General features: G+C 42.5%; 2 protein-coding genes across 3 annotated transcripts; both read left to right on the top strand.

Annotated features, from left to right (window-relative positions):
- The first annotated feature begins 281 nt into the window (after nucleotides 1-281).
- Nucleotides 282-10,052, top strand: golm2 (golgi membrane protein 2). 2 transcript variants are annotated; one of them, XM_037489913.2, is made up of 10 exons: nucleotides 282-1,424; nucleotides 4,747-4,801; nucleotides 4,937-5,039; nucleotides 5,241-5,331; nucleotides 5,411-5,534; nucleotides 5,702-5,785; nucleotides 6,007-6,285; nucleotides 6,396-6,533; nucleotides 7,739-7,906; nucleotides 9,022-10,052. In XM_037489913.2, the coding sequence occupies exons 1-10, from the start codon at nucleotides 1,098-1,100 to the stop codon at nucleotides 9,096-9,098; spliced, it is 1,446 nt and encodes a 481-aa protein (XP_037345810.2). In that variant the 5' UTR covers nucleotides 282-1,097; the 3' UTR covers nucleotides 9,099-10,052. The 2 variants fall into 2 exon arrangements, with proteins under 2 accessions (XP_037345810.2, XP_037345820.2); XM_037489923.2 differs by lacking the exon at nucleotides 7,739-7,906 and having other exon boundaries at nucleotides 283-1,424.
- A 232-nt stretch (nucleotides 10,053-10,284) lies between these two features.
- Nucleotides 10,285-21,210, top strand: ctdspl2b (CTD (carboxy-terminal domain, RNA polymerase II, polypeptide A) small phosphatase like 2b). Its single transcript, XM_037489937.2, has 13 exons — nucleotides 10,285-10,598; nucleotides 13,639-13,849; nucleotides 14,713-14,851; nucleotides 14,938-15,084; nucleotides 15,507-15,752; nucleotides 15,884-15,980; nucleotides 16,369-16,480; nucleotides 16,570-16,656; nucleotides 16,875-16,937; nucleotides 17,029-17,108; nucleotides 17,340-17,466; nucleotides 17,878-17,973; nucleotides 18,289-21,210. The coding sequence occupies exons 2-13, from the start codon at nucleotides 13,682-13,684 to the stop codon at nucleotides 18,352-18,354; spliced, it is 1,428 nt and encodes a 475-aa protein (XP_037345834.2). The 5' UTR covers nucleotides 10,285-10,598; nucleotides 13,639-13,681; the 3' UTR covers nucleotides 18,355-21,210.
- Nucleotides 21,211-21,916: the final 706 nt, after the last annotated feature.

Below are 21,916 nucleotides of genomic sequence, written 5' to 3'. Positions count from 1 at the left end.
CCGTCGGCCAGTGCCCCGACGTGCAAGAAGTAGCGAGGACCCGTCCAACGCTGCTCGCAGCTTTAATATACTATTTCAAACGGGATCATCATTTTCACAATATGAGCAAAGATTTCCATTTACCTTTTAAGAAATACGTCTCAAGACTACAGCATACAAACCTGCTCATCTAAACCGACCACTGTTAAAAGTGACGCAATCAAGAAACGAGTGACACGCACTTCTTTGTGAGGCCGAAGACGCGCTCTCGACCTTTATTTTGAAATGTTGTGAAGCCTTTTAGCAGAGAGCGGAAGTCGCTCAGACGGAACACAGCTAGCTTCACAGGGGCGCATAAACCGTGTTTATTAGGCAGTCAAAGAACGACATTGTCATACAAATCTTGTGTCAGTGGAGATGTGTTTGCATGCGGCTATCAATACTACAAGGATGTACATCCGCCCTACATAAGAACGGACGATACTTCTCCGTCTGACGGTCGTTCACGTTAATCGTGTCGCCGCATCAACCGTGGTTGCTAGCTAGCGCGTGAAGCGTCAACGTCAATGCGAGCTAACAACGTGAGCTCCGAGTAGAAACATCCTCCGTGTGTCGAGCGTCCGTTTACGCGGACCTACTGGAGGGAGGGAGGGGGGGGTGTCACCAGGGCCCGTGGAAGACAGGTCCGGAAGCCCGAGTCGTCTTCGTGTTTCTACCCCTCGGTGCCCCGAGGCTGTCCACGTCTCGTCCTCTACGTGTAACGTCGCCAGCTGAGCTAACGTTAGGCCACGTCCCCGCGGGCGGCTCTCGTCTTTCATCTCGACTTGCCGACCCCGCCGTTCGTTGGACAAACCCGCAGAGAAGATGCTTCGCGTGCGGAAGGAGGAAGGAGACGAATGACCGACAGCGATGTGAAAAGTCATGACCGTTCGCGACCGTCCGCCTGTGTACTCGCTTTTCTTTCCTTTTCCCCCCCCTTGCCGCATATGAACGGCATGTCACGTAGACGGATGTGTTCCACGGCGCGAGGGTTCTATCCACGAGCTCTGTAGGCTGAAGCAACAACCTGAAGCAACGGCGCGCTTTTCTCTTCTTTTCTTTTTTTTGTCGTGGCTGAAATGGTCGGGTTCGGCGCAAACCGACGGGGCGGCCGCCTCCCCTCCTTTATCCTCATCTTTTTGATGTTGATCGTCGCCATACTGTCTTTTAACTACTGGACAGTGAACAACAAGCACGGCCGCCTGCTGGACGAGCTGGCGGAGGTGCAGACGCAGGTGAAGCGCACGGACGCGGCGCGCAGCCGGCTGGAGAAGCGGAACTCTGAGCTGATGGTGCAGGTGGACACGCACAGGAAGCAGATCGACCAGAAGGATGGAGACTACAGCGTGCTGGAGGGCAAGCTGCAGGCCCGGGAAGCTATTATCAAGAAGTGCGCCGAGGAAAAGGTAGTATGCCATGTTTCATTTCACTGCTACTGTTATTTCTTATTTTCATTGAATCTAACGGGAGGAGGGGCCATCGTTTGGGTACACGTTATGCCACACACAGAAACAGGTGACCAACCTTCCGCGAAAGCCCTCTTGACTTAACCACCCCCAGGTAAATCCAGGTGTTAATAGCAAAGGATCACAGCGAGCTTCTGACACATTGCTGCTAATTCCCTGTTACAATATTTGGTCATGGGGTGGGTGGCGTGTTCTCTAGGAGCAAACGGTAATGGTGATATGTAAATAAAACAGGTGCATTGTTCATTTCATTTAAGCTATTGGGCAACTTTAGATGACCACTACATACTGTAATGCAATTAGGAGGAGGTCATTTTTCCATCACATCTGTTCTCATCACAATATTTATGTTGCGTTGCCACTCGGTCAGATGCAACATGTACATAAACATTCGGGTGACCCACAATGGAGGGAGATTTACTTGAGATGTACGTAGAAGTTGATGAAACATCAACCGGTCCCTGGTTTGTAAACTCATTTCCCACCTCTTGTACTGCGCAGTAGCCCCAGCCAGCAATTCACTGTGTTTTGTGTCCCAGCAACGTCTGAACATCAGTGTCTGTCCAGCTGCCCTGTGAGACAATTAGACACCAGATGGAGAGGGAGGTCTTCCTTTCATTTGCATTCAGTCTGACGTGCTTATTACTCATGGACATGAATACATTTGTTTAAATTATGGGATGTTTGGTGTCACAGTCTTACTTTGGGACCAAGGAGATAGTTCTGCTTATAATGGGCCACATACACATTCATATGGGTGTTTTCTGTACATGCTCAGCAAACAAAGCATGAAACAAAAATAGAAATGAAGAGCCTTTGAAACAAATCAAAGAGTCACCGATCAGTCGAATATGTAGAGTTTTTTTTGTGGCCAAACAATAGACCTGTAGCAGCTTTCATTCTGTGAATACGCCCTTTAGGTTGGAACTTTTTAATCGTATGCAAACAGACTTGTTTAACCGTCTACATTCCAAATGATCACTCAGACCAGCGGCTTTAATGACAGCGTTTCGTCGTTTGTGAAAGCAATTTAAAAATAAATAAATGTAAGGTTCTGTTTTTTTTTATGGTGAAATAGTGACCTGTGGTAAAAGGGAAGGCTAATCTTCTCTATGTCTTCATAGCAACTTCGGCATCCTGCTCGCTGTTTACCAGGGACGGTTTACGTTCCAATCATTTCTTTTGTCCACAGCCCAACCCAACAGACGCACAATGCTGTACATAGAAACCTACAGGGGAGAGAAATGAGGGACAGTTGCTTCCTGAATGGCTTCCATCCAGGACTTTAAACACAGTTGTTTACACATTAGGTTTTTTATGCAAGACCAGTTTGGTTCTTCATGGAGTCAACTGTCTAGTTGTGTTATCTATACAGAACAATGCCTGCATAGGAAAGCCGTTTGCTTTAATGTGAGGCAGTGACAGGATGAGGTTTTTTTATGCTGTGTTTCCTGTTCCCTCTTACAATCCCAACGCACCGCACAAGCGTGGCGTTTGAAACCCCTCCTGCAGTACCACTGTTCATTCGTTATTTTGCATCACGGCCATTGTTTTGACATAATATGATTTAAATGCACTTTCTATTTCCACCCTCGCTGCCAATGATTGGGCCTGTCTTCATCTGGCGCACACAACTAGATTGTGTGTTTTGCTTAAAAGTCCAAAGTCCAAGTTGCCCCACTTCAGCCTCCTTCCTTAGCTTGCTTCCTCTCTTCAGTCTCACCAGTACTATTTATTACAGAGCTGTTCTATTGGATTACGCTAAGGCTTCTGTTTTCCTGCTTGTTCAACGTAAGTTAAATGCCATTAGCGAACGATCATGAAGAGAAAAGATCAAAAAACGGTTGCAACAAGTATAGAAAGAATTACCCCCACTTTGGATGGTTTACTTTTTTCATTGCTTTTTTTTTTTTTTACAGGAAGTCATCGTCAATATAATTTGGCTTTTCGGACAAGAATTTTACAAAATAATCTAAGTTCATTAAATATATATGAAGTAAAAAAATAAACTATTGCATAAATATTCACCCCCTTCAGTTGTTCTTCAGAGTGTCTGGGTGGCCATCGCTACCAGTCTTCGCTACCAGTCTTCTCCTTGTTTGGGGCAGATTTAAATTCTATATTACTTCAATTTCTTAATGATGGATTTAACAATGCTGTGGGATTCCACTAAGTTGGAAAACTTTTTTTGCCATTTCTTGCCATTTCTTGACTCTATCAACATCTGTTGAATAAGGTCACTTTAACAGGGGAATATTTATGCAAATACTTCTTTACTATCTGTTTTTAATGAATCATGATCAGAAAGATCTAGATTTAATAGATAATAGCTAAAAAAGGGAACCTCTCTCTCTCTCTCTGTGTGTGTGTGTGTGTGTGTGTGTGTGTGTGTGTGTGTGTGTGTGTGTGTGTGTGTGTGTGTGTGTGTGTGTGTGTGTGTGTGTGTGTGTGTGTGTGTGTGTGTGTGTGTGTGTGTGTGTGTGTGTGTGTGTGTGTGTGTGTGTGTGTGCGCGCGTGCGCATATCCTTTTTCATTGGCATTGTATCTGTGAGCTACCAACTTCTGTCATATAATAATAAGATGAGCCACCATTCATTTAGAAAACGTCTGAGGAACCACATACTGACTTGGATAGTCAGCAACGTAATGCCATTTTGAAGTCACAGTTTAATTTCACAGTGGGTGCTTTCTGTTTTAATGGTGGGGCCTTGTTACAGACAAACCTGTTTGTTTTGTTTCCCTCGCTGCGATTGTGCAGCTGTAATTAGGGAATCAGGAAACGTTTATTGCCATAATATGTTAGGCATACATGGCGGTTGGTGCATGACTGAAGACAGTACAATAACGACAACATAGTGCAGCAATAAGATAAAAATAAAATAAAAGTATAAGAAAATATATGCTATGGGTTAGTAAGTTGAGAAATAAAAAACAGAAGAAAAAAAAGATAAAATGCACCAGCTAAACAGAAAGTGACAAGTGACAAAGTGAATATACATGGGAGTGAGAGTCAGTCCGGGGGAGCCCCGGGCTCAGTTGATGAGCACTTCTGCCGAAGGGAAGAAACTGTTAGTGTGGCGGGAGCTCTTAGTCCTGATGGACCTCAGCCTCCTGCCGGGTGGAAGGGGCAATTAGAGAACATGTTGCACAGTTGTCATGTATGGCCTCGCCAGATATCGGTTGGTAAGGGTGTGAAAGAAGTAACCTTATTTAGATGTACATCAGATGATGAGATTCTCTTCTGTTTCTCTCATTTGTACAGAGGAAGGTGCAAGGTGACGTCACATCCCAAATGACAGAAATCCAGAGACTTAAAGGTAGGATTGGAGCCCCGTCTGCCCAGCAGAGGGCGCACTCCAACACAAAACCCTTCAACAGAAGAGTTGTAGATTTCTTTAGGAAAAGTAAACTTCTAAAATATTGTATATATGTGTTTGTGTTGTTGTTAACAGAGCAGCTAACGGAGCTGAAGCAGGAGTTCATTAAACAGGAGGAGCAACTAAGAGAAGTGAAGAAAAACAGCACTACTTTTGAAAGAAAATTGGAGTATGAGAGGTAGGTTCAATCGTCACACTTCTTGTTTGTCAAAGAGATTTAATGTAATATTCACAATAATTCTATGATTTTAGCTTGTTTTCTTAATATGTTATTAATTTGCTAGGGCTTGTGAGGGCTTATCTGGTTTCTGTTAATTTAGCACAAATCCGTTTTGTAATATGTTGAAAATAGTATATGGATAAAAACTATTTTTTTCAGTTTACAATGTGGCCGTCAAATTGCACAACTGAAAGAAGAGTATGAAGAAACAAAAAAGACCCTTGAAGAAGAAGCCTCAAAGCTGAGACAAGTTAGTATTGATTGTTGTCACCCTAACTCTTTGGTAATTGGTCAAAGGTTGTGGTCTGATTTGTCTCTTTATTCTTCAGACTGTGGTGGATGGCCAAAAGGATGCAGGGGCAGGTAGACATGCAGAGGGAGCCGCCAGGGTGGAGTTGGTTGGAGAGCGCCATACAGTGGCCACAGGCCAGCACGACAGTCTAGATTTAAAAGGTACAGTGGAAATGAACGCATCGACCAAATTCTTTATTGCTATGGAGACGCTAAATCTAATATGTGATCGAGACAATCATTTAATTTATGTCATAATAACACATCCTGCCTATGTAACTGTGAAAAAGTGAACATGTCAATCTATTTTAAATTCTGCTCTGTTACAGACGAGATGGGTAAGCCTGGCAGTGATGCTGGCATGCCGGGTATTGAAGACAGTGAGGTGGGGAAAATTGACGATGTTCAGTTTGGTAAGCAGTGGTCCAAACCTTCAAGAGTAAGGCTTTCAAGCCAGTGATGTAATAAGTGGTGAAAACTGTACAGGGAGAAAAAATGGGAATGAACAAATGGCTTTACATTGTCTGCCTTTAATGATTTGGATATCTGTAACTTTGCAATGACTACAAACAATCAAAAGTGAAAATAATAAACTCAGCCTGAGTTCTCTCTGTGCCACTTCACTTAACCACAGCCTTGAAGAAACCCGCCATAACTCAGAAGCACGATGAAGCCCCTGATGTGGTTGTCGGAGGTGGTGCTGGCCCTGTCGTCGGGGCAGCAGATGGCCCTGGGGGACAAGGCCTGGCTCTGGACCAGCCCGGGCTCCAGCAGGACCGAGTGGAGGACCGAGCTGCAGTGGTTGAAGCTCCGGGCATCATCAAACAGGCCGACAAACCCATTGTGTTCGAAGAAGACAACAAGGCCGGTATCAAGGCAGACGAACTGGGAGAGCAGCAAAGACAACTTCAAGGTACAGAGTGCCCCAAAGTGCCTTTAATTATAATCGTCTTTAGGAACCCTCAGCACTCTGTACTTTTATGAAGATGCATTCATTTGTCCTAACCTCTTTCTTATTGTCAGCTCCTGATAATGTGAAGGACCATGACCAACACTTGAAGATGATTCCTCTGCCCCCCAACCCTGCCCAGGTGGCCAACCCCATCCAGCCTCACCACGCGGAAGACCCCGTTCCAGCACAGCCAGTTCACCACCGCCAAAGTGAGTTCCTCCTCAAAACCTCGAAAAGAGGATAGACTTTAATTTGCAGAGAGCGTTGGTTGGAGGGGTGTGTTTTAAATGTTTGTATTGCTTTTGAAGAGGTAGGGGAAAATATAATTGCATATGAAACGGTTCAATCGCAGCAAATTAGCGGCTGCCTCTGTCACACGTGTCAATGCAGAGACTGAAATGCAATTTTGGTTCAAACTAACTGGTTACACCCCCACTCCTGCACAACAGATGTTCATGAGGGTGAATGAATGTAAGTCAAGTCTGAACATGGCTAGGAGCCCGGTCATGAGGAGACTGAGAGGGCTCAGTTGCAGAGGAGAGGAGACCAATGACACAAACCTGGCACCCAGGCGATCCTTTTCTGCTGCCTTTTCTCCCTCCTTTCTTTCTGCTTTCATATGTTCTATTCTTTGTCTCCCTTACACATTCACTTCACCGCCTGCAGCTCTGCTCCTGAAAACACTGCCTTCATTCAGTACACATTTTCATTTTATTTTCTATCTTCCGCCTCCAATTTCATTATACCAACAACCTATTATGGCAATTTCACACCCGGCACCTACCAGATGTGTGGTTTCTGGCGTTTGGTGCTCCTTAGACAACTCATAGATTCTCCAGTCCTTACCTGATCGACAACAGTCTGAAATCAGACGGTAACATAAACAGCCTTGGGGGATGTACATTTGGTAATCATTATACATCAGAGGCAAACATTGAATCGAGGTGTTTGAAATATTAATGAAGGTGGAACAATTTCTACTTTAAAATAAATGGCTTAAAAATGACCCTTGAGTTGAATAAACAATTCTCACAGACACACCACCAACAAAAACTTAAATAAGGTAGATTATAGCATTATTTTTAATCAATTGGATTGTAATGATTGAACAGGAAGAGGATCAGCCCTCTGTGCTCTCCACACTCTTCAGTCCCTCATGAGAGAAGGAACCCCATTTTTTCCCTCTCAGCTCTGTGCTTTCAAGTCCACGAGTGACAGTCCTTCACTCTTCAAGAAGACTTGTCTTCTAACTGCACTCCGCGGCTTTGTATTCCTTCACCTCGTCGTCTTCCGTCATTCCCTCCATGCGATCACTTTCTTCATGCATTCACTATGCGGTATTTCACCCACTCCTTCCTACAACTGCCTTCCGCTTCCCTCCCTTCCTGATGAGGCCCTTCTCTGCCTCCTGCAGGCCGGTTCTTTGACGAGAATGAATCCCCAGTAGATCCGCAACACGGCTCTAAGCTAGCGGACTACAATGGGGACGATGGGAACGTGGGTGAGTATGAGGCCGACAAGCAGGCCGAGCTGGCCTACAATGAGGAAGAGGATGGTGATGGTGGGGAGGAAGACGTTCAAGGTGAGCCAGGCCGGGGGACTGGACCGCCTGTCCAGATGTTTATCCACCATTCCTCCATTGCTCCCTCCCTCCTTCCACCCTTGTCCTGCTGCCCCGCCCCTCCTCACCCCTTCTCCCCACCCCGCATTTGTCTCGACTGTTAGAGAAGCTCACAGCACCCCGAGTTTGGTCCTTGAATCCATCATAAACCAGAGATGACAATGCACTACGACCGAAGCATCTTCAGGGTCAAAGCAGGACAGCCTGAGTAACTAGTTACTGTCTGAACAGTAACAACGTTAGCAACCTATTTTCCCACGTGTGGGGGAAAAACTTGCGGTTCTGTGAGAGTACGTGTCCATCTAGTATTTTGTGTCCTGCCTGTGCTTCCTTTTAGCTGTGCCACCTGTCTGTGCCCACCAAACATCTGACCCACATCTAGACCAGTAGATAAATATAGCTCACTGTGTTTGCCAATGTGTCTGTGTACTCATTGCAATATTGAAATGCATGACCACGTTTCTATTATTTCCTATTGTTTCATCAAACTTTTGATTTCTAATTGCCTGTTGAGGAATTTCCTTTTTTTTAATGTTACAGTACCACATTTAGAGAATACCATTTTGGTTTTTGTAATGTCTGAGATTTATTTGCGTTATATCTGTGTTAAACTTGGTTTGTATATAGTCTGATTTCAATAAAAATTCAGGATGTTGTTTTTATTTTCAGGTCCATTCGAAAGCTAATTAGGGGCTGGATACATTTAGAAAAGCATTACTTCCAAAAATGCTCTGTATCCTACAGATACATATCTTGTAGATGAATACATTGTTTCAACTTGGGGCTGTGAGTCCTTGTTCGCTTAAGATGGACCTGACGTCCTCAAACACTGCTCAGCAATGAAATCTGAGGTCAAGGTTTCATTTCATCCAGTAAGCTCAAGCGTGTCTGAAGAAGAACCCAAACGTGACTCCAGGTATTCTCGACTGCCTGGTAGTATTCATGGATGTACTGTCACCAGTTGTGACTCGACGGATAGGGAGGACATGTGTTTTTATTTAAATTGTGTTTTTGAATATTGGAACAGTGTTACAGAACTACAATAACTAGATTATTAAATGTCTTCTTTTTTTCAGATGATGACGATCGAGACATGCAGGGAGACCGAGCTGTGGATTATGGGAAAAGACATCAAGCCATTGACATTCTTTGAGTGGACACTTGTACAGCCGTTACTAATTAAATATATTAAGACCTTCCTCTACAAACAAGGTCTTTTCTGAAGAAAATAGTTTGAACATCAATATGTTTAAAAAGTGAAAGGGTTCATCCTCAGTGTCACAGAGTACTTTGATCCGACATTGAAACTAATTAATTAATTCTGAATAACGTACCATAATCCAAAGGGGCAAAACATAATGGCATCGTCGTGAGCTGCAGTTGATTTGCTAATGGTCAGCTATGATATCATGTACACTGACGGTTGCGGAGGGATATTGACTCAGAAACAACAGGGATATGAAGAGCCCTGTTCATTCGCAGCTGAACTTCAAGGTGGAACTGTATTTTGATTTTTTTTTTTTTTTTTTTTCTTCAGTTACTGTTGCTTGATACAAACAAACTCTTCACCGGAGATGTTTATCAAACCGACTAATCTAGCATTCTGACATTTCTAACATACTTTTTTTTTTTTAACATGGAATACCATTTTTTTTTTTGTTCACATAAGAGGGAATGCATTTCGATTGCAATGGACTTAGCTTCTGGCCTATTAAATCAATTTTGTTTCTCTGTGACGAACACATGGAAGTGCTCGTTGTTCCGTCTTTTTTCAATGATGCCATTGCATGCATTTGAGACTTTTTAGTAATCAACTGAGTAAAATATCAATGCTTAAGCAATACTTAGAGCAATGTTAGTATCCTCCATTGTGCCATGATTAACCAAGCACATGTAGAACTGACATACTGTAAACATGCTTCCAGTTATGAGGTCTGTCCTTAAATAATGTAGCTCATTTGTACCAAGGAAACCTATTTCCCACATTTTTAGAGAAATCTGTGTCTGTGAACATGGAATCAGTTCTGTTTGTGCAGCAAGGAAAAATGGTTTCTCATGGAAAACCACATTGAATGTAATTTTATTTTATTAAAGCTGATGCTTCATGTGATTTGTTAATTTGTGATAGTACTCGAGAGATTATAGTTGACACGCAAGGAATAAAGCTTCTCATGTTTCTATTAGGGAAGTTAACAGGGTGTTCAGCATCTGAAAGTCTTTTCTTTCTTTTTTTTAAAAAATAAATACAACATCGTGTGCCCCTCCTCCAATGATTATAAAACACGTTGCGAACATTGAATCCCCGATCGATTGTTGACTTCTTATTCAACATTTACTACAATATACACGCACAGCCCTCCGTCTCAGTCGGAGCCGGGGGACGAAAAGTGCAAGTGGAAGGTGGCCCTCTGCGCTGCAGACTGACTGGTGTTTTTCAGAGGTAGGGGGGTGTGTCTGTGTCCCATACGGGTATCTGGCTTGAAGAGACTGAGCAGAGGCGGGAAATGGCGCCCGGCAACACAACGATGAGTCGTTCCAGAGACGGCCCTTGAGTCGCTTCAGAGGAAACGGTCAGACCAGAACACGAAAACAAGCACTGCCTGCCAGATGAGATGATTAATCAGCACCGACTCGTTATCGCTAGACGCTGCAAGTAAGTCAACGTTAACCACTCTTGTTAGTTCCTGTGTCTCATTTGTAGCGTGGTTTCTGTAGTGTTGGCTAAGGACAGGATACATGTTTTCATTATTCTGTCGGTGTGCATCTGTTCGCCCGGAGCAGTATTTCAGGAAGGCTCTGTACGGTCAACGCTATGCTAGCGCTGCTACGCTAAAGTAACGTAGCTAACATAGCGATGGGAAGCTGAACGGCGGCCTCCGAGGGACCTGGTTACTTCTCCGTCAATTTGGCAACGCGGTTCTTTTTGACTCCATTATAACTACATTAATCAAATAACCATAGGAATATTGCCTATTAAGTGTACAAGTTTACACCTCGTTGAAGCTATGAACCCATCAATTGATGTTAACGACCGTCGGGGCTAGTTAGCTTCCATCGATGCTAACGTTGTTCAAATTGACATTCCACAACTGAACTTTGCTAACGGTTGCTATACTTGGACAAATCATAGCTAACACGTTCTTATTTAATGTACTTCTGGTTAATTTGGGCTACACGCCCGCGTAATGTCACGTTTTGATTTTGAGTCAACTGAATTCCTTACTAAAGGTAACGTTGATGTAATTAACGGATAACTTGGATAACGCTTCCACGGTGGCTAGCCTAACGTTCGCCTGAGCTGTTTTGATTAATGATGTCCGACGAGTTTCACCACCAAATAACGTTAACCTTGCACCGAATTCGAGGAGAGCCTCCGGACAATCAACCCAACCAACCCTACGTGAATTAGCCGCCTAATATCCACTATCTTAGTTAATTGTTTCACGTTACTTATTGTTACGTTCAGTTAGTTTAGGGTCAAGCTCGCTTGCTAACGCCTATTTGGGCTTGCCATGTTGAAATGCTAACGTTGCAAAGTTGTATGTAGATATTTAACGCGAATGTTAACACACTTGGAGTCTGACAACGTTGAAAAAAACATTGACTTGTACAGGAATGTGTTGCACGCCTGCCTTACTCTCGAAACGTTAAACCCGGCGCCCTCTTTAAGTCAAATACGTTCCGTTAACGCTAGCTGAATCGAGCTAACTTAGCCACTCCATTAGCCGTGAAGCTGGTTGTGATTGTGAAGTGCCTTTTTAAAAAAACCGTAGACGTGAGAATGGCTGAGACAAGTAGACAAAGTGTGTCATCCGTATTTATTTGTTTGTTTCGTATATAAGCTTTAGCCACTTCCATAACAATTTAGCCAACCGCAGTTTCGGAGTAATATTTACTGAGGGTACGGGCTGTCGAACAGGCCCTGCTTGTTTCTCCGCCGAGCTTCCGTGGTTAGCTCGCGCATACGGTCTCATCGGCATGAATGTTCTTATTTCCCGCTCACTTGCTCCTACCTAGCTATGCGTGATCCCTGGTTAGTGCTTGAGCTCTTGGAGACGTGCATGACTAGCAGCCACAGCGCTGTTGCCATGCAAACCGTGGCGAGATTTGAAACTGCAAACGCAAGGGGCACATTTTATTTTGATAACCCCCCAAACATGCCGACATCACGGGTTGTACATTTTATCATTTAACTTGATGTACAATAGTAATGCACAATGTTTTTTTCACCTTTTTGATTTTAAATATGTAATCGACCCAAGAAAACATGTGAATCATTGTTGTACTCTGTATGAATTGGACATGGAAGTCCAAAGTAACGTGGTACTGTAGAATAATACTGCGAGTTATACAGCACTGCGCTGTAATAAGATCTTTCCAGAAATGCCGTCTCTAGTCACAATTAATATGTTACGGGCAGTTTCAGTGCTTTAATGTCTACATCCAAGCTGTGTCTTTTGATTCATTAAAGAGTTAACTTGCAAAAAAAAGTATTTGGACTGATTGTCTCTGTCAGTGGCTTAAGAGATGACCTCAAGTATTTGTGTTAAAGTATTATTTAAAGAGCATGTTTCCCCCCCACCCTAAATTAAATTAATGTCTTGTAAGTTATGGTTTTAGTGTAGCCTTTTTTTATTATTCTTTTTTAAATAATTGCGCTCCCAATCAGAAAAACGTTCTGTGGGCTAAAGTATTCTTCTTAAATTATTACGTCATTTAATGAAATTAAATTTCTGGCTACACCTGCCTTTTACTTTAACGTTTACTGTGAAGCTGGTAAAGTGCCTGTTGGTGTTTGATTCACACGATCAAGCACATCTGGTGCGTTCAAGGATGGCGTACACCCCTGTGTAAATGTAGCACCGATGCAGGGTGGGACACATACAGAATGTCTAGATGGTGCTATTGTGGGCTTAGTTTCTTGCAGGTTATGGATTTGTCGAGACACATTTCCAACCATCCTATCTACGTCCATATAGGTTTTCTAAATGATCTGCGTCCACACGGCAACCTTTGCAAACGTATAAACACATTTGTCCAATAACAAAGATTCTTAAACATGGGAATCTCATCAATGTTGAAATGAATCACTGGTAACTCGGGCTGTTTGTTTTCTTTCTCGAAGCGGTCAAGTAATGGAAGTGTGACACATCGGGGACCGTCACGTCACAACGGCCAAAAACCAATCAAGTTGCAAACGCGGGTGTGGGCCCTGTGTAAACATATATAGCAAAACATTATATATATATTTTTAAAGAAAGTGTGGATGTAGCCTAATAGACAATTCATCCTCACTGAAAAGTTTGTGCTTGTGCATACTGTGAGCAATGACATCGCTTACCATGTTTACAGTTTGTAAACTCCCTTCTGTCTTGACTTTCCCTCCTCGATGTATGTTGCTAATGCCATTTTTTGTGTGTGTGTGTGTTATACTGTACAAATGGAAGTAAAGCCAGCTGTGGCTGCTGTGATGCAAGCCAAAAGGGATCTTGAACACATCCAGATGTTGCAAAAAAATGCACCATTACCCCACTACACTTCTATACAGCCAACAGACTCATTATTAAACAGTTGAGACTGTTCAAGGAAAATTCGTTTCTCCACCTTTTACACTTCAGTTTTTGCTTAAACTTGTTTCCACAACTGTTCAGTTGTATTGATTTCCCCCGTTTCTGCCATCCTTCCTTTTGCAGGATTTTCTTTTAATCAACAATTTTACATGTGACTGCTAAAACAATGAGGCTGAGAATGCGCAAGGCGTCTCAGCAGCCGAACCCCAGTCTGGCGAGCCGCCCGTCCCGTACCAAGCGCAGGCATTCAGAAGTAGAAGAGGACTCGCCACCCAGTGGAGGGAGGGGCTTGTTCTCCACCATCAAGAAGTTCATCAGAGGAAATGCTGTTACGGTGACTACCTCATTGATTTTATTTATGTATATAATATGTATGTAATGCTTTTCATTTAAAGTGAATGTGGGTGTGGTGCTCCTAGGACCATGGATAAATGTATTTAATCTTTTCCCGCTTTTTGATATTTTTTCCAATTTAAAAGCACTGCACACTCGTAACTGAGTCAAATACCATGTTTCTTGGTGTAGTGTCATGTTTCCTAAGAAATGTCTGGAGGAATGCCGCAGCTTGTCTGAGTACTTGGATGCTGTTCTAATTTTAGCTCCTGGCATACAGTGGGTGTGCAGAAACAAGCGGACAAGTAAACCCCGCTCAAACGTCTTACTTCCTTCAGAAAGAGACCGGCGCTTGCATTATTTTATTGACATTTTGTTAAGTCCTTATTTAAAAATATATATCCTAAATTGCTTTTCTTGCCAGAATTAAATGACGTACATTTCTTTAACCAACAGAATTCAGACCTATTTTACTTTGATTATATCTAATGACCTCTTTTCAGATTAATCAGCTTTTGAAAGGTTTATTGTACATCACACTAAGCAACATTAGTAAAATAAGTAAACAAGATAAAGCATTCATCATTCTTTTTTGGGGGGGGGGGGCATTTGATGGAAAATTTCATGTGTACACGGGAATCCTCCAATGTGGTCGGCATCATTCAATGCTGCTGATTTGTCGTGTTGTAGGCACAGGTCATAGAAGAAGGCACCAATGATTTATATATAAATAGCTTTCTTCACTGAATTTTGTGAACCCATCTTCATTTTGGGATCGTTGAACAAAGTTATCACACCCGTCACTTTTATTGGCAACGGCCATGAATTGAAACTATTCCCTGCATGATTTTCTTTCCCGTTAAGGTGCCGCAAGAGAGCCCGGCAAAGAAGACGCTCCTCCACTGCGATGTGGACGATAACCTCATCACCTCAACAACCCCGAACACCAACACCCCCCGCAGGACTATCAGCAGGGCCGGCCGCAGAGGCTCCCTGAATGGACGTGAGTTGCAATCCAACAAAAACGGGTTTTATTACCCACTTGTTTACTTTGACTCTCTTAAACGTCTCGTCACTTCTCGTCTTCAGAGGCAACTAATCATGACAGAAGTAAGGAGAAGCCCAATGGCAGTGTGGAGGAGACTGCCGTTGAGGTGCCCACAAGCCCTCAAAGAACCACCCTTCTTGGGACCATCTTTTCCCCCGTTTTCAACTTTTTCTCGCCAGCAAAAAATGGTATGCAGCCCCGAGGTAGCTTGTTTGACTGGTAGCAAGCATTATGCTCAAACCGACAGTATCTACTCAAAACCTGTTTTTATCATAGTGTTGGCGTTTGTAAGGCTGGGTATTGTTTCACAAATTACAATGCCAGCACCACGTCCTGGTACCAGTACACCCTGCTCAATGATACCAACGTGGGTACTGGTCCATCGCTAGCTGATCTCATGTAGCGGCTACGGCTGTGTATAGTTTATTTTGGTCAATACTCACACTTAAGTCAGTAATGTGTGTTCTTATTGTTTAAACTACGTACAGTGTCTTTAGTCCCTAATAGAAAAAATGAATTGCTCTAAAGTTATGGAGGACATACTCAAGTCTTTTGTGTCAGTTATGCCGAGATGGTACACAGCTAAATTGACTTTTTTTATTTTATTCAGCCTCTGCTGGCTCAGACTCTCCAGACGAAGCCGTGGAGGCAGAGGAGATAGTCAAGCAGCTGGACATGGAGCCAGCTGTGGAGACGCCCACCAGCACAGACGCATCCACACAGGAGCTGTGTGCGACCACCAACTTCTACTCGAGCGTATCACAGCTACCCCCTATGCAGCCTCCGATCCCTGAGGTTTCTCCCGCAGTGAGGGAGGGAGAGCACTATGCTGATGCCGACCTTCCACCCCTCACAGGTACATATCGGCGTAAAGAACATGTGGTTCTGTAAAAGTTTTAATTCATGTTGAGGTTATAATATTTTGCACTTTTATCGCTCTGTTTTCTCATCTTGTTTTTAATGTTTTGTTCCCCCTTTTTGTCCAAGCTCCGGGTTCCAGTCCAGAAATGGCATATGTGGACTCTCTGCCTGCTGCCGCACCAACAGAGGCAACCTATGAGGAAGACTGGGAAGTCTTTGACCCGTGAGTAAAACACTTCAATCGTTAAACGCATAATCCTATAACAGGAATTATTCCACAGACCACGGATATTTTAAAAGGGCCATGAGAAAATGTTTATCCAAGCATTATGGATAAGCAATGGTTGTGATTAAAGTTACGCTCTGCACATGCAAGCGTTGTATGTAGCATGGGGAGAAACTGGATTCCACCAAGTCAGAACATTTAAGTTAAAGCAACTTCTATAAAAACTGATGACCTAACCCACAACGATGCATAAGACCAGCAGCAGAACTAACAGTTTGACCTGATGAAGTCATCTTGGTTTAAAGATTGTTTCAATTTATATCTTGATTGACTAAAGTGTGTGTGTGTGTGTGTGTGTGTGTGTGTGTGATGTTTTGATTTGTAGATATTTCTTCATCAAACACGTGCCTCCACTGACAGAAGAGCAGCTCACGCGTAAGCCGGCTTTGCCACTGAAAACGCGCAGCACGCCCGAGTTCTCTCTGGTCCTTGACCTGGTCAGTAAAGTATACATAACGAATCATTTATTTGTTCATTTAAGCTTTTGTCAAAGAGTTTCTAGTATTTTCTCTTTTGTGTCCACTAGGATGAAACATTGGTCCACTGCAGTTTAAACGAGCTAGAGGACGCAGCACTTACCTTTCCTGTCCTCTTCCAGGATGTTATTTACCAGGTAAGCTCTCTGTCGCCGCAATGTTTCCCTCTGCTTTATTTTACAAAACCACTAGAGGGGGGAAAAGAGTTAGTGAAAAGCCTTGTCTTAAGGAAGGTCTGTTGGCAATGATGCACATGCATGCAATGCAACAGGGGACTGTCCAATTCAGTAGAAAAAACTCAAATGAACCCCTTTAGTAAACATTGTGTTGATCATGAAGGTTTATTGTCCTGCAGGTGTATGTGCGCTTGAGGCCGTTCTTTAGGGAGTTTCTGGAACGCATGTCTCAAATCTATGAGGTAAATACAACCTTCCTACTCAGGTTAATAAATCCTATCAATGCATCCGCTTTGAAACGATAAAACTTTTTACATTTTCTCCCTTTCCTAGATCATCCTTTTTACAGCTTCTAAAAAGGTCTACGCAGACAAACTGCTCAACATCTTGGATCCTAAAAAGCAGCTAGTAAGGTACGACGTGTTTTCTATCGGTCTGTTTTATAATTGCCCAACAAACTCAAAAGCTGATGGCAGTCTGAATGAGAGGAGCTCTAAAGCTCTGTGGTATACACCACTGTCGGCATGTGCTGCCGCTGAGGTGTCAGTGTTGTGGTTTTTCTGAATTATTGATCGCTGTAGTCACTGATTTTTTTTTGTTTTTTTTTTCCTCTCCCTTCTTTTCATTCCCCACTGTAACTGTAGACACAGGTTGTTTCGTGAGCATTGTGTCTGTGTCCAGGGAAACTACATCAAGGACCTCAACATCCTGGGTAGAGACCTGTCAAAAACGATCATTATTGACAATTCACCGCAAGCCTTTGCATATCAGGTGAACACATTATCACACTGGGGGTTTTGTCTTTTTTGTTCTAGTCATAGTCAACCAGACAAATGATCTAATAACCCTTTGATGAAAACGGAGGCATTCTTTGATGCAAAACAATATAGATTTATATATATATATATATATATTATATATCTCTATTGTCACAACCAAAGTTAAGGCTAACTCTAAAAATTGATGCCGATTTTGTTTGGATAAAATTAGTGATAAATGATCGCACTAGCTTCTTCTCACACAGGCCAAGTTTGACTTAGCCATTTGCCTCCAAATTTTCCTCATTTCAATAAAGCGTTGTATTTGTTCCCAACATTTATTCCTCTGAGTGCCGCCAAGCAAACAAAGACACTGTATAACCAATTATAAACATTACTCATTGTCCTGTTTTGGATCCGACAGTTGTCCAATGGGATCCCCATAGAGAGCTGGTTCATGGACAAGAATGACAATGAGCTGCTGAAGCTGGTGCCCTTCCTGGAGAAGCTGGTCGAAATGGTAAGATGTTCCATAACTGCTGTTGGACATATTTATAATGGCTACATCAGAGTAGGGTTGGACACCGAACCCACTTGGTGTTTACAGAGCAAAATGATTAAAGACTGGATTATTGATATAGCTCAACATTGGCTGTTCTTTTTTTGTCATACAAAATCGGGCTTCTGCACTCAGAGCAAACACCTGAATACTATTAATGAGTATCATGGTAAAAAAATGGTATTGCTCAAATTCTAACTTTCCAACCCTACATCAGTGTGATATTTGACTGTTTCTGTGAATCTAACATTCTTTAATTCCTCCTTGTGATCTCAGAATGAGGATGTGCGGCCACATGTTCGGGAGAGTTTCAGGCTTCACGACTTGTTGCCCCCTGATTGAACTTTTTCCAGTCTCCTGGAAGAGGACGACAAGAAAAGACTGAGAACAACATGCATGTAAAAAGCCCCTCTTTGGATTACAAACCACAACATTACCATTACTGTTAAATTTCAGGCGTTTGTCTGTTTTTTTTAAACCCACAGTTGCTTTAAAAACAAACAAACTTAAAAGTAAACTTTTTTTTAAATCTGGGTGAATTTTTTTGTGGAGCCAGATATCTCATCCACACTAAATTCTGACGTCTTGGTGCTGGTTTATTGGGTATGAAAATACAACCTGGTAAAGAGGAACTTCCCCTCTTACCCCCTCTTCCCCCCCCCGCCTGCGTCGGACGAACCCCCTGGTGCTCACACTGCTGACACTGACAAGTAACCACACTCTGTGGCCAGAGACCATTTTCAGCAGGAACGACTGTCCTGTGAATCGATCTGTGCATGTGCGTATATGTTGACTCCTACCAATGCAAACACATGCGCTCATTCGGTGTTTGAACCTACGATCTGTAGCCTTTTTTAAAAGCATATGCATTCCTCCATAGCTGGGTCATGTTTCTGTTGGTTGCAGTTTTTTCTGTTTCTGGTAAAACTGGTGTTTCATTGTTTTGGAGAAAGAGCTTTTCAAAATGTTTTACTCATGTTTTTAAGATATGTTGTTTAAGTTTTCATTTTTAGTCTCTTTTCTATCATTGTATGCCTTTTTTTTCTGTTGGGAGAAGATGGGTGCATATTAATGACGGTCCACTGCATAGTCAAACACAATTTAATTGTACCAGGACTTAAAGCTTAGTTTCTTCTCACTCTAATAAATGAAGGTTTCATTTAAATGTAATTTCTTGTGTTGGCATCACTCTGGACACAAGTGAATGGCCTGATACTCTCCTTACCTGTAAATTGACATAATGTAAAGGTTTGAGGGCATTCATTTTCAAAGTGATGTGTCAACATTGAACTGTCTTTAATAGTATTTGGCTATAATCAGTATTGTCTTTAACTTCTAATCAAGTATTCAGGCTAAAGTCAGAGCTGTTTTTTTTTTCTAATGTGTAATTTGACGGCTATATTAGTAGCGTTATGACTAATGTAGCGCATTTCTCTGCCAGTGTATCATAGAGTCTACCCATGGTAGACATCTATGGCCAGACCCTGTACCAGCCAAATCTGGCACCAGCAACATACTGTTGGGAGCGCTCAGCTTCTCTGACCACTCCCTTCCCTGTTTCATCATTTTTACTTTGTATTTCCAAGCTTTTTCTTTTACGGTTTTAATGCAATGTGTTTTATGAATGGTAACTACATGAATGTGTTTTTGCCCAAGCATCAGCCTGGAGAGTGGACAAATTGACATTTTACTCTGTTGTTTCAACTTAATTTATTTGATAGTGAGACAAACAGTAGGCTGACAGGTAGATGTTTTGTTGACATCCTTCGAAGCTTAACCCTGGGACAAAAGGCTCCATGCCCGACTGTCTTGTGTTCACAGCCAAACCCGTGAGCTGAATTTTTTTGGAACAATTTGGCATGCGTTGTTGAACCTCTTCCTGTTCTTGTTCAGTTGGAAGTTGTTTTTATTTTATTTTTTTATAGCCAATGTGCTTGTTTGCAGTTGTCTGTTGCCTGTACAGTGCCATATGCTTCCCCACCTTTAAAGCCTCCCCCCCTTTATTTTCCTGCGATTTCACCCCCAAATTGCTTTGATGGAAAGAGACAATCAGACCGTGATGCTCTTCGGGTGGTGAACCCTGGAGACACACAGCCCCCCCCCCCCCTCAGTGTGTGCTGTAACTGTTGTGTACGGTGATTCCAATGAGGACCCACACACACACACACACACACACACACACACACACACACACACACACACTATTAATTTGCCAGGTGGATCCTGTTGTCCCAAACAATCCCCGCTGCTCACTGAGCACAGGCTCTGCTCGGATGGTTTCCGTCTGTCCAGCATCCACCTGCCTTTGCCTTTTTTGTGTCACCTGAGTGAGTAGCCCCCAAAATTGTTACAGGGCACACTGGTGATTGTTCACGCTCTCTTTCATGAGTACAATGTCCAGACTATGAATGTAAAATTGTACATTGGGTGAAGTCTTAAGTGACTTTCCAAATACTTTTTTTCTTTTTTTTTTCTCGATATAAAATGAACAAAAATAATTGACAACATTTCAGTTGTTGAGGCAAGAACAAAGTGAAAGGAAGAAGAACCCTCTCTTCACCCCCTCCCCTCCCTCAAATGACCACTTGCCATCCTGACTGCATCTTCCAGGTGTACTTATCCCCTCGCTGATGATCTATAATTTAAGGATCGGTGGAAGCCATTTGACACTTTTAATCCAGCTCATTTTTATGTGCATTACCAGTTAATTGTACACTTTAGTGTTGTACAATACATGCAGCTTCATGTTTTAAAAAAATCCTTAAAGTAAGGAAGTCTTTTTGTATTTTTGATTTTAAATGGTATCTGAGATCTACTTTTTTTAAATGTATTAATGACGAATTTAACTTTACATCCAATGGAGTGTTTTTTTTTTTCTTCTTACAAATATCTATGTTTAGTTTAGCGCCGTGTCATCCAACTGTTAAACTTAGCATGTAGAGAGTACCGCTTGCTCTGTGGGAAAGTCCTGAATTAAATTTCAATCATGGCACTTCTGCAGAAAACAGCAATGTGTTTAATGATTTAATTTTTTTCTCCCCTATATCCATAAAGCCATTTTAGTTGCGAGAATTGCTATTTGTGCTTAAGATGTATTTAAAAAATGTGTTAAGACATCTTTGTTCAGGCTATATGATATTGTAAAGTGTATATACAGTTGCATTGACTTTCTGAAACAAAGTTTTAAAGTTAAAAACCTCTTGCATGCCCTTTGTTTTTATTTCTCCTGGCTGTTTGAAGATGCTTCATGAGAGAAAAGAGTGTTTTAATGTTGAAAGGAGTTTATGGTAAAGAGATGGTTGAAGCACTGAATCTTGAATATACTTCTTGGCTTGAGTGGTACGGTTACAAACTGTTGGCCCGTTTTATTGTCAAGTCTCAACTTTTTCTTTTACCGCCTTTTTGTATTTTGAAAAATGAACGAATAGTATTGTACAAAATAACTTACGGGAGACATTTAATTTAGATGGATATACACACACACACACACACGCACAACTCAAAGCTGCTGCATTTAATGTGCAACTTGAAAAGGATGCTAATAATTAAGTTATAATTTTATGTAAATTACATGTAAATTCAAATATATTACTTTGTCATAGTGCCAAGATTTGAAGTGATGAAGGCCTGCCTCAGAAAGCGCTCCATCAGTGTCTGATGACCCCGGCGGGCCGTCCGGTGTCTCCTGGCGCCTCGCACAGGACTCGGCTTTCAGCCGCAGGAGTTAATCGATACACCGTATTAATAATTCACCACCGATGACCCCAACCGTGACCGGAATCTCCCCCCCCCCCCCCCCCCCCCCCCCAGGAGGTGCAGGAGGGGTCCGTGAGAGAGTTCATCACATCGGAGGAAGTGGGATGGAGGAGCCACAGCTTGTTGAACTCGTGAACTAATATGACGC

Source organism: Pungitius pungitius, chromosome 4 (assembly GCF_949316345.1).
Source record: "Pungitius pungitius chromosome 4, fPunPun2.1, whole genome shotgun sequence".
Classification (NCBI taxonomy): Eukaryota; Metazoa; Chordata; class Actinopteri; order Perciformes; family Gasterosteidae; genus Pungitius; species Pungitius pungitius.
Note: the sequence above shows the minus strand (reverse complement) of the source record. Positions and strands in the feature narration are given on the sequence as shown.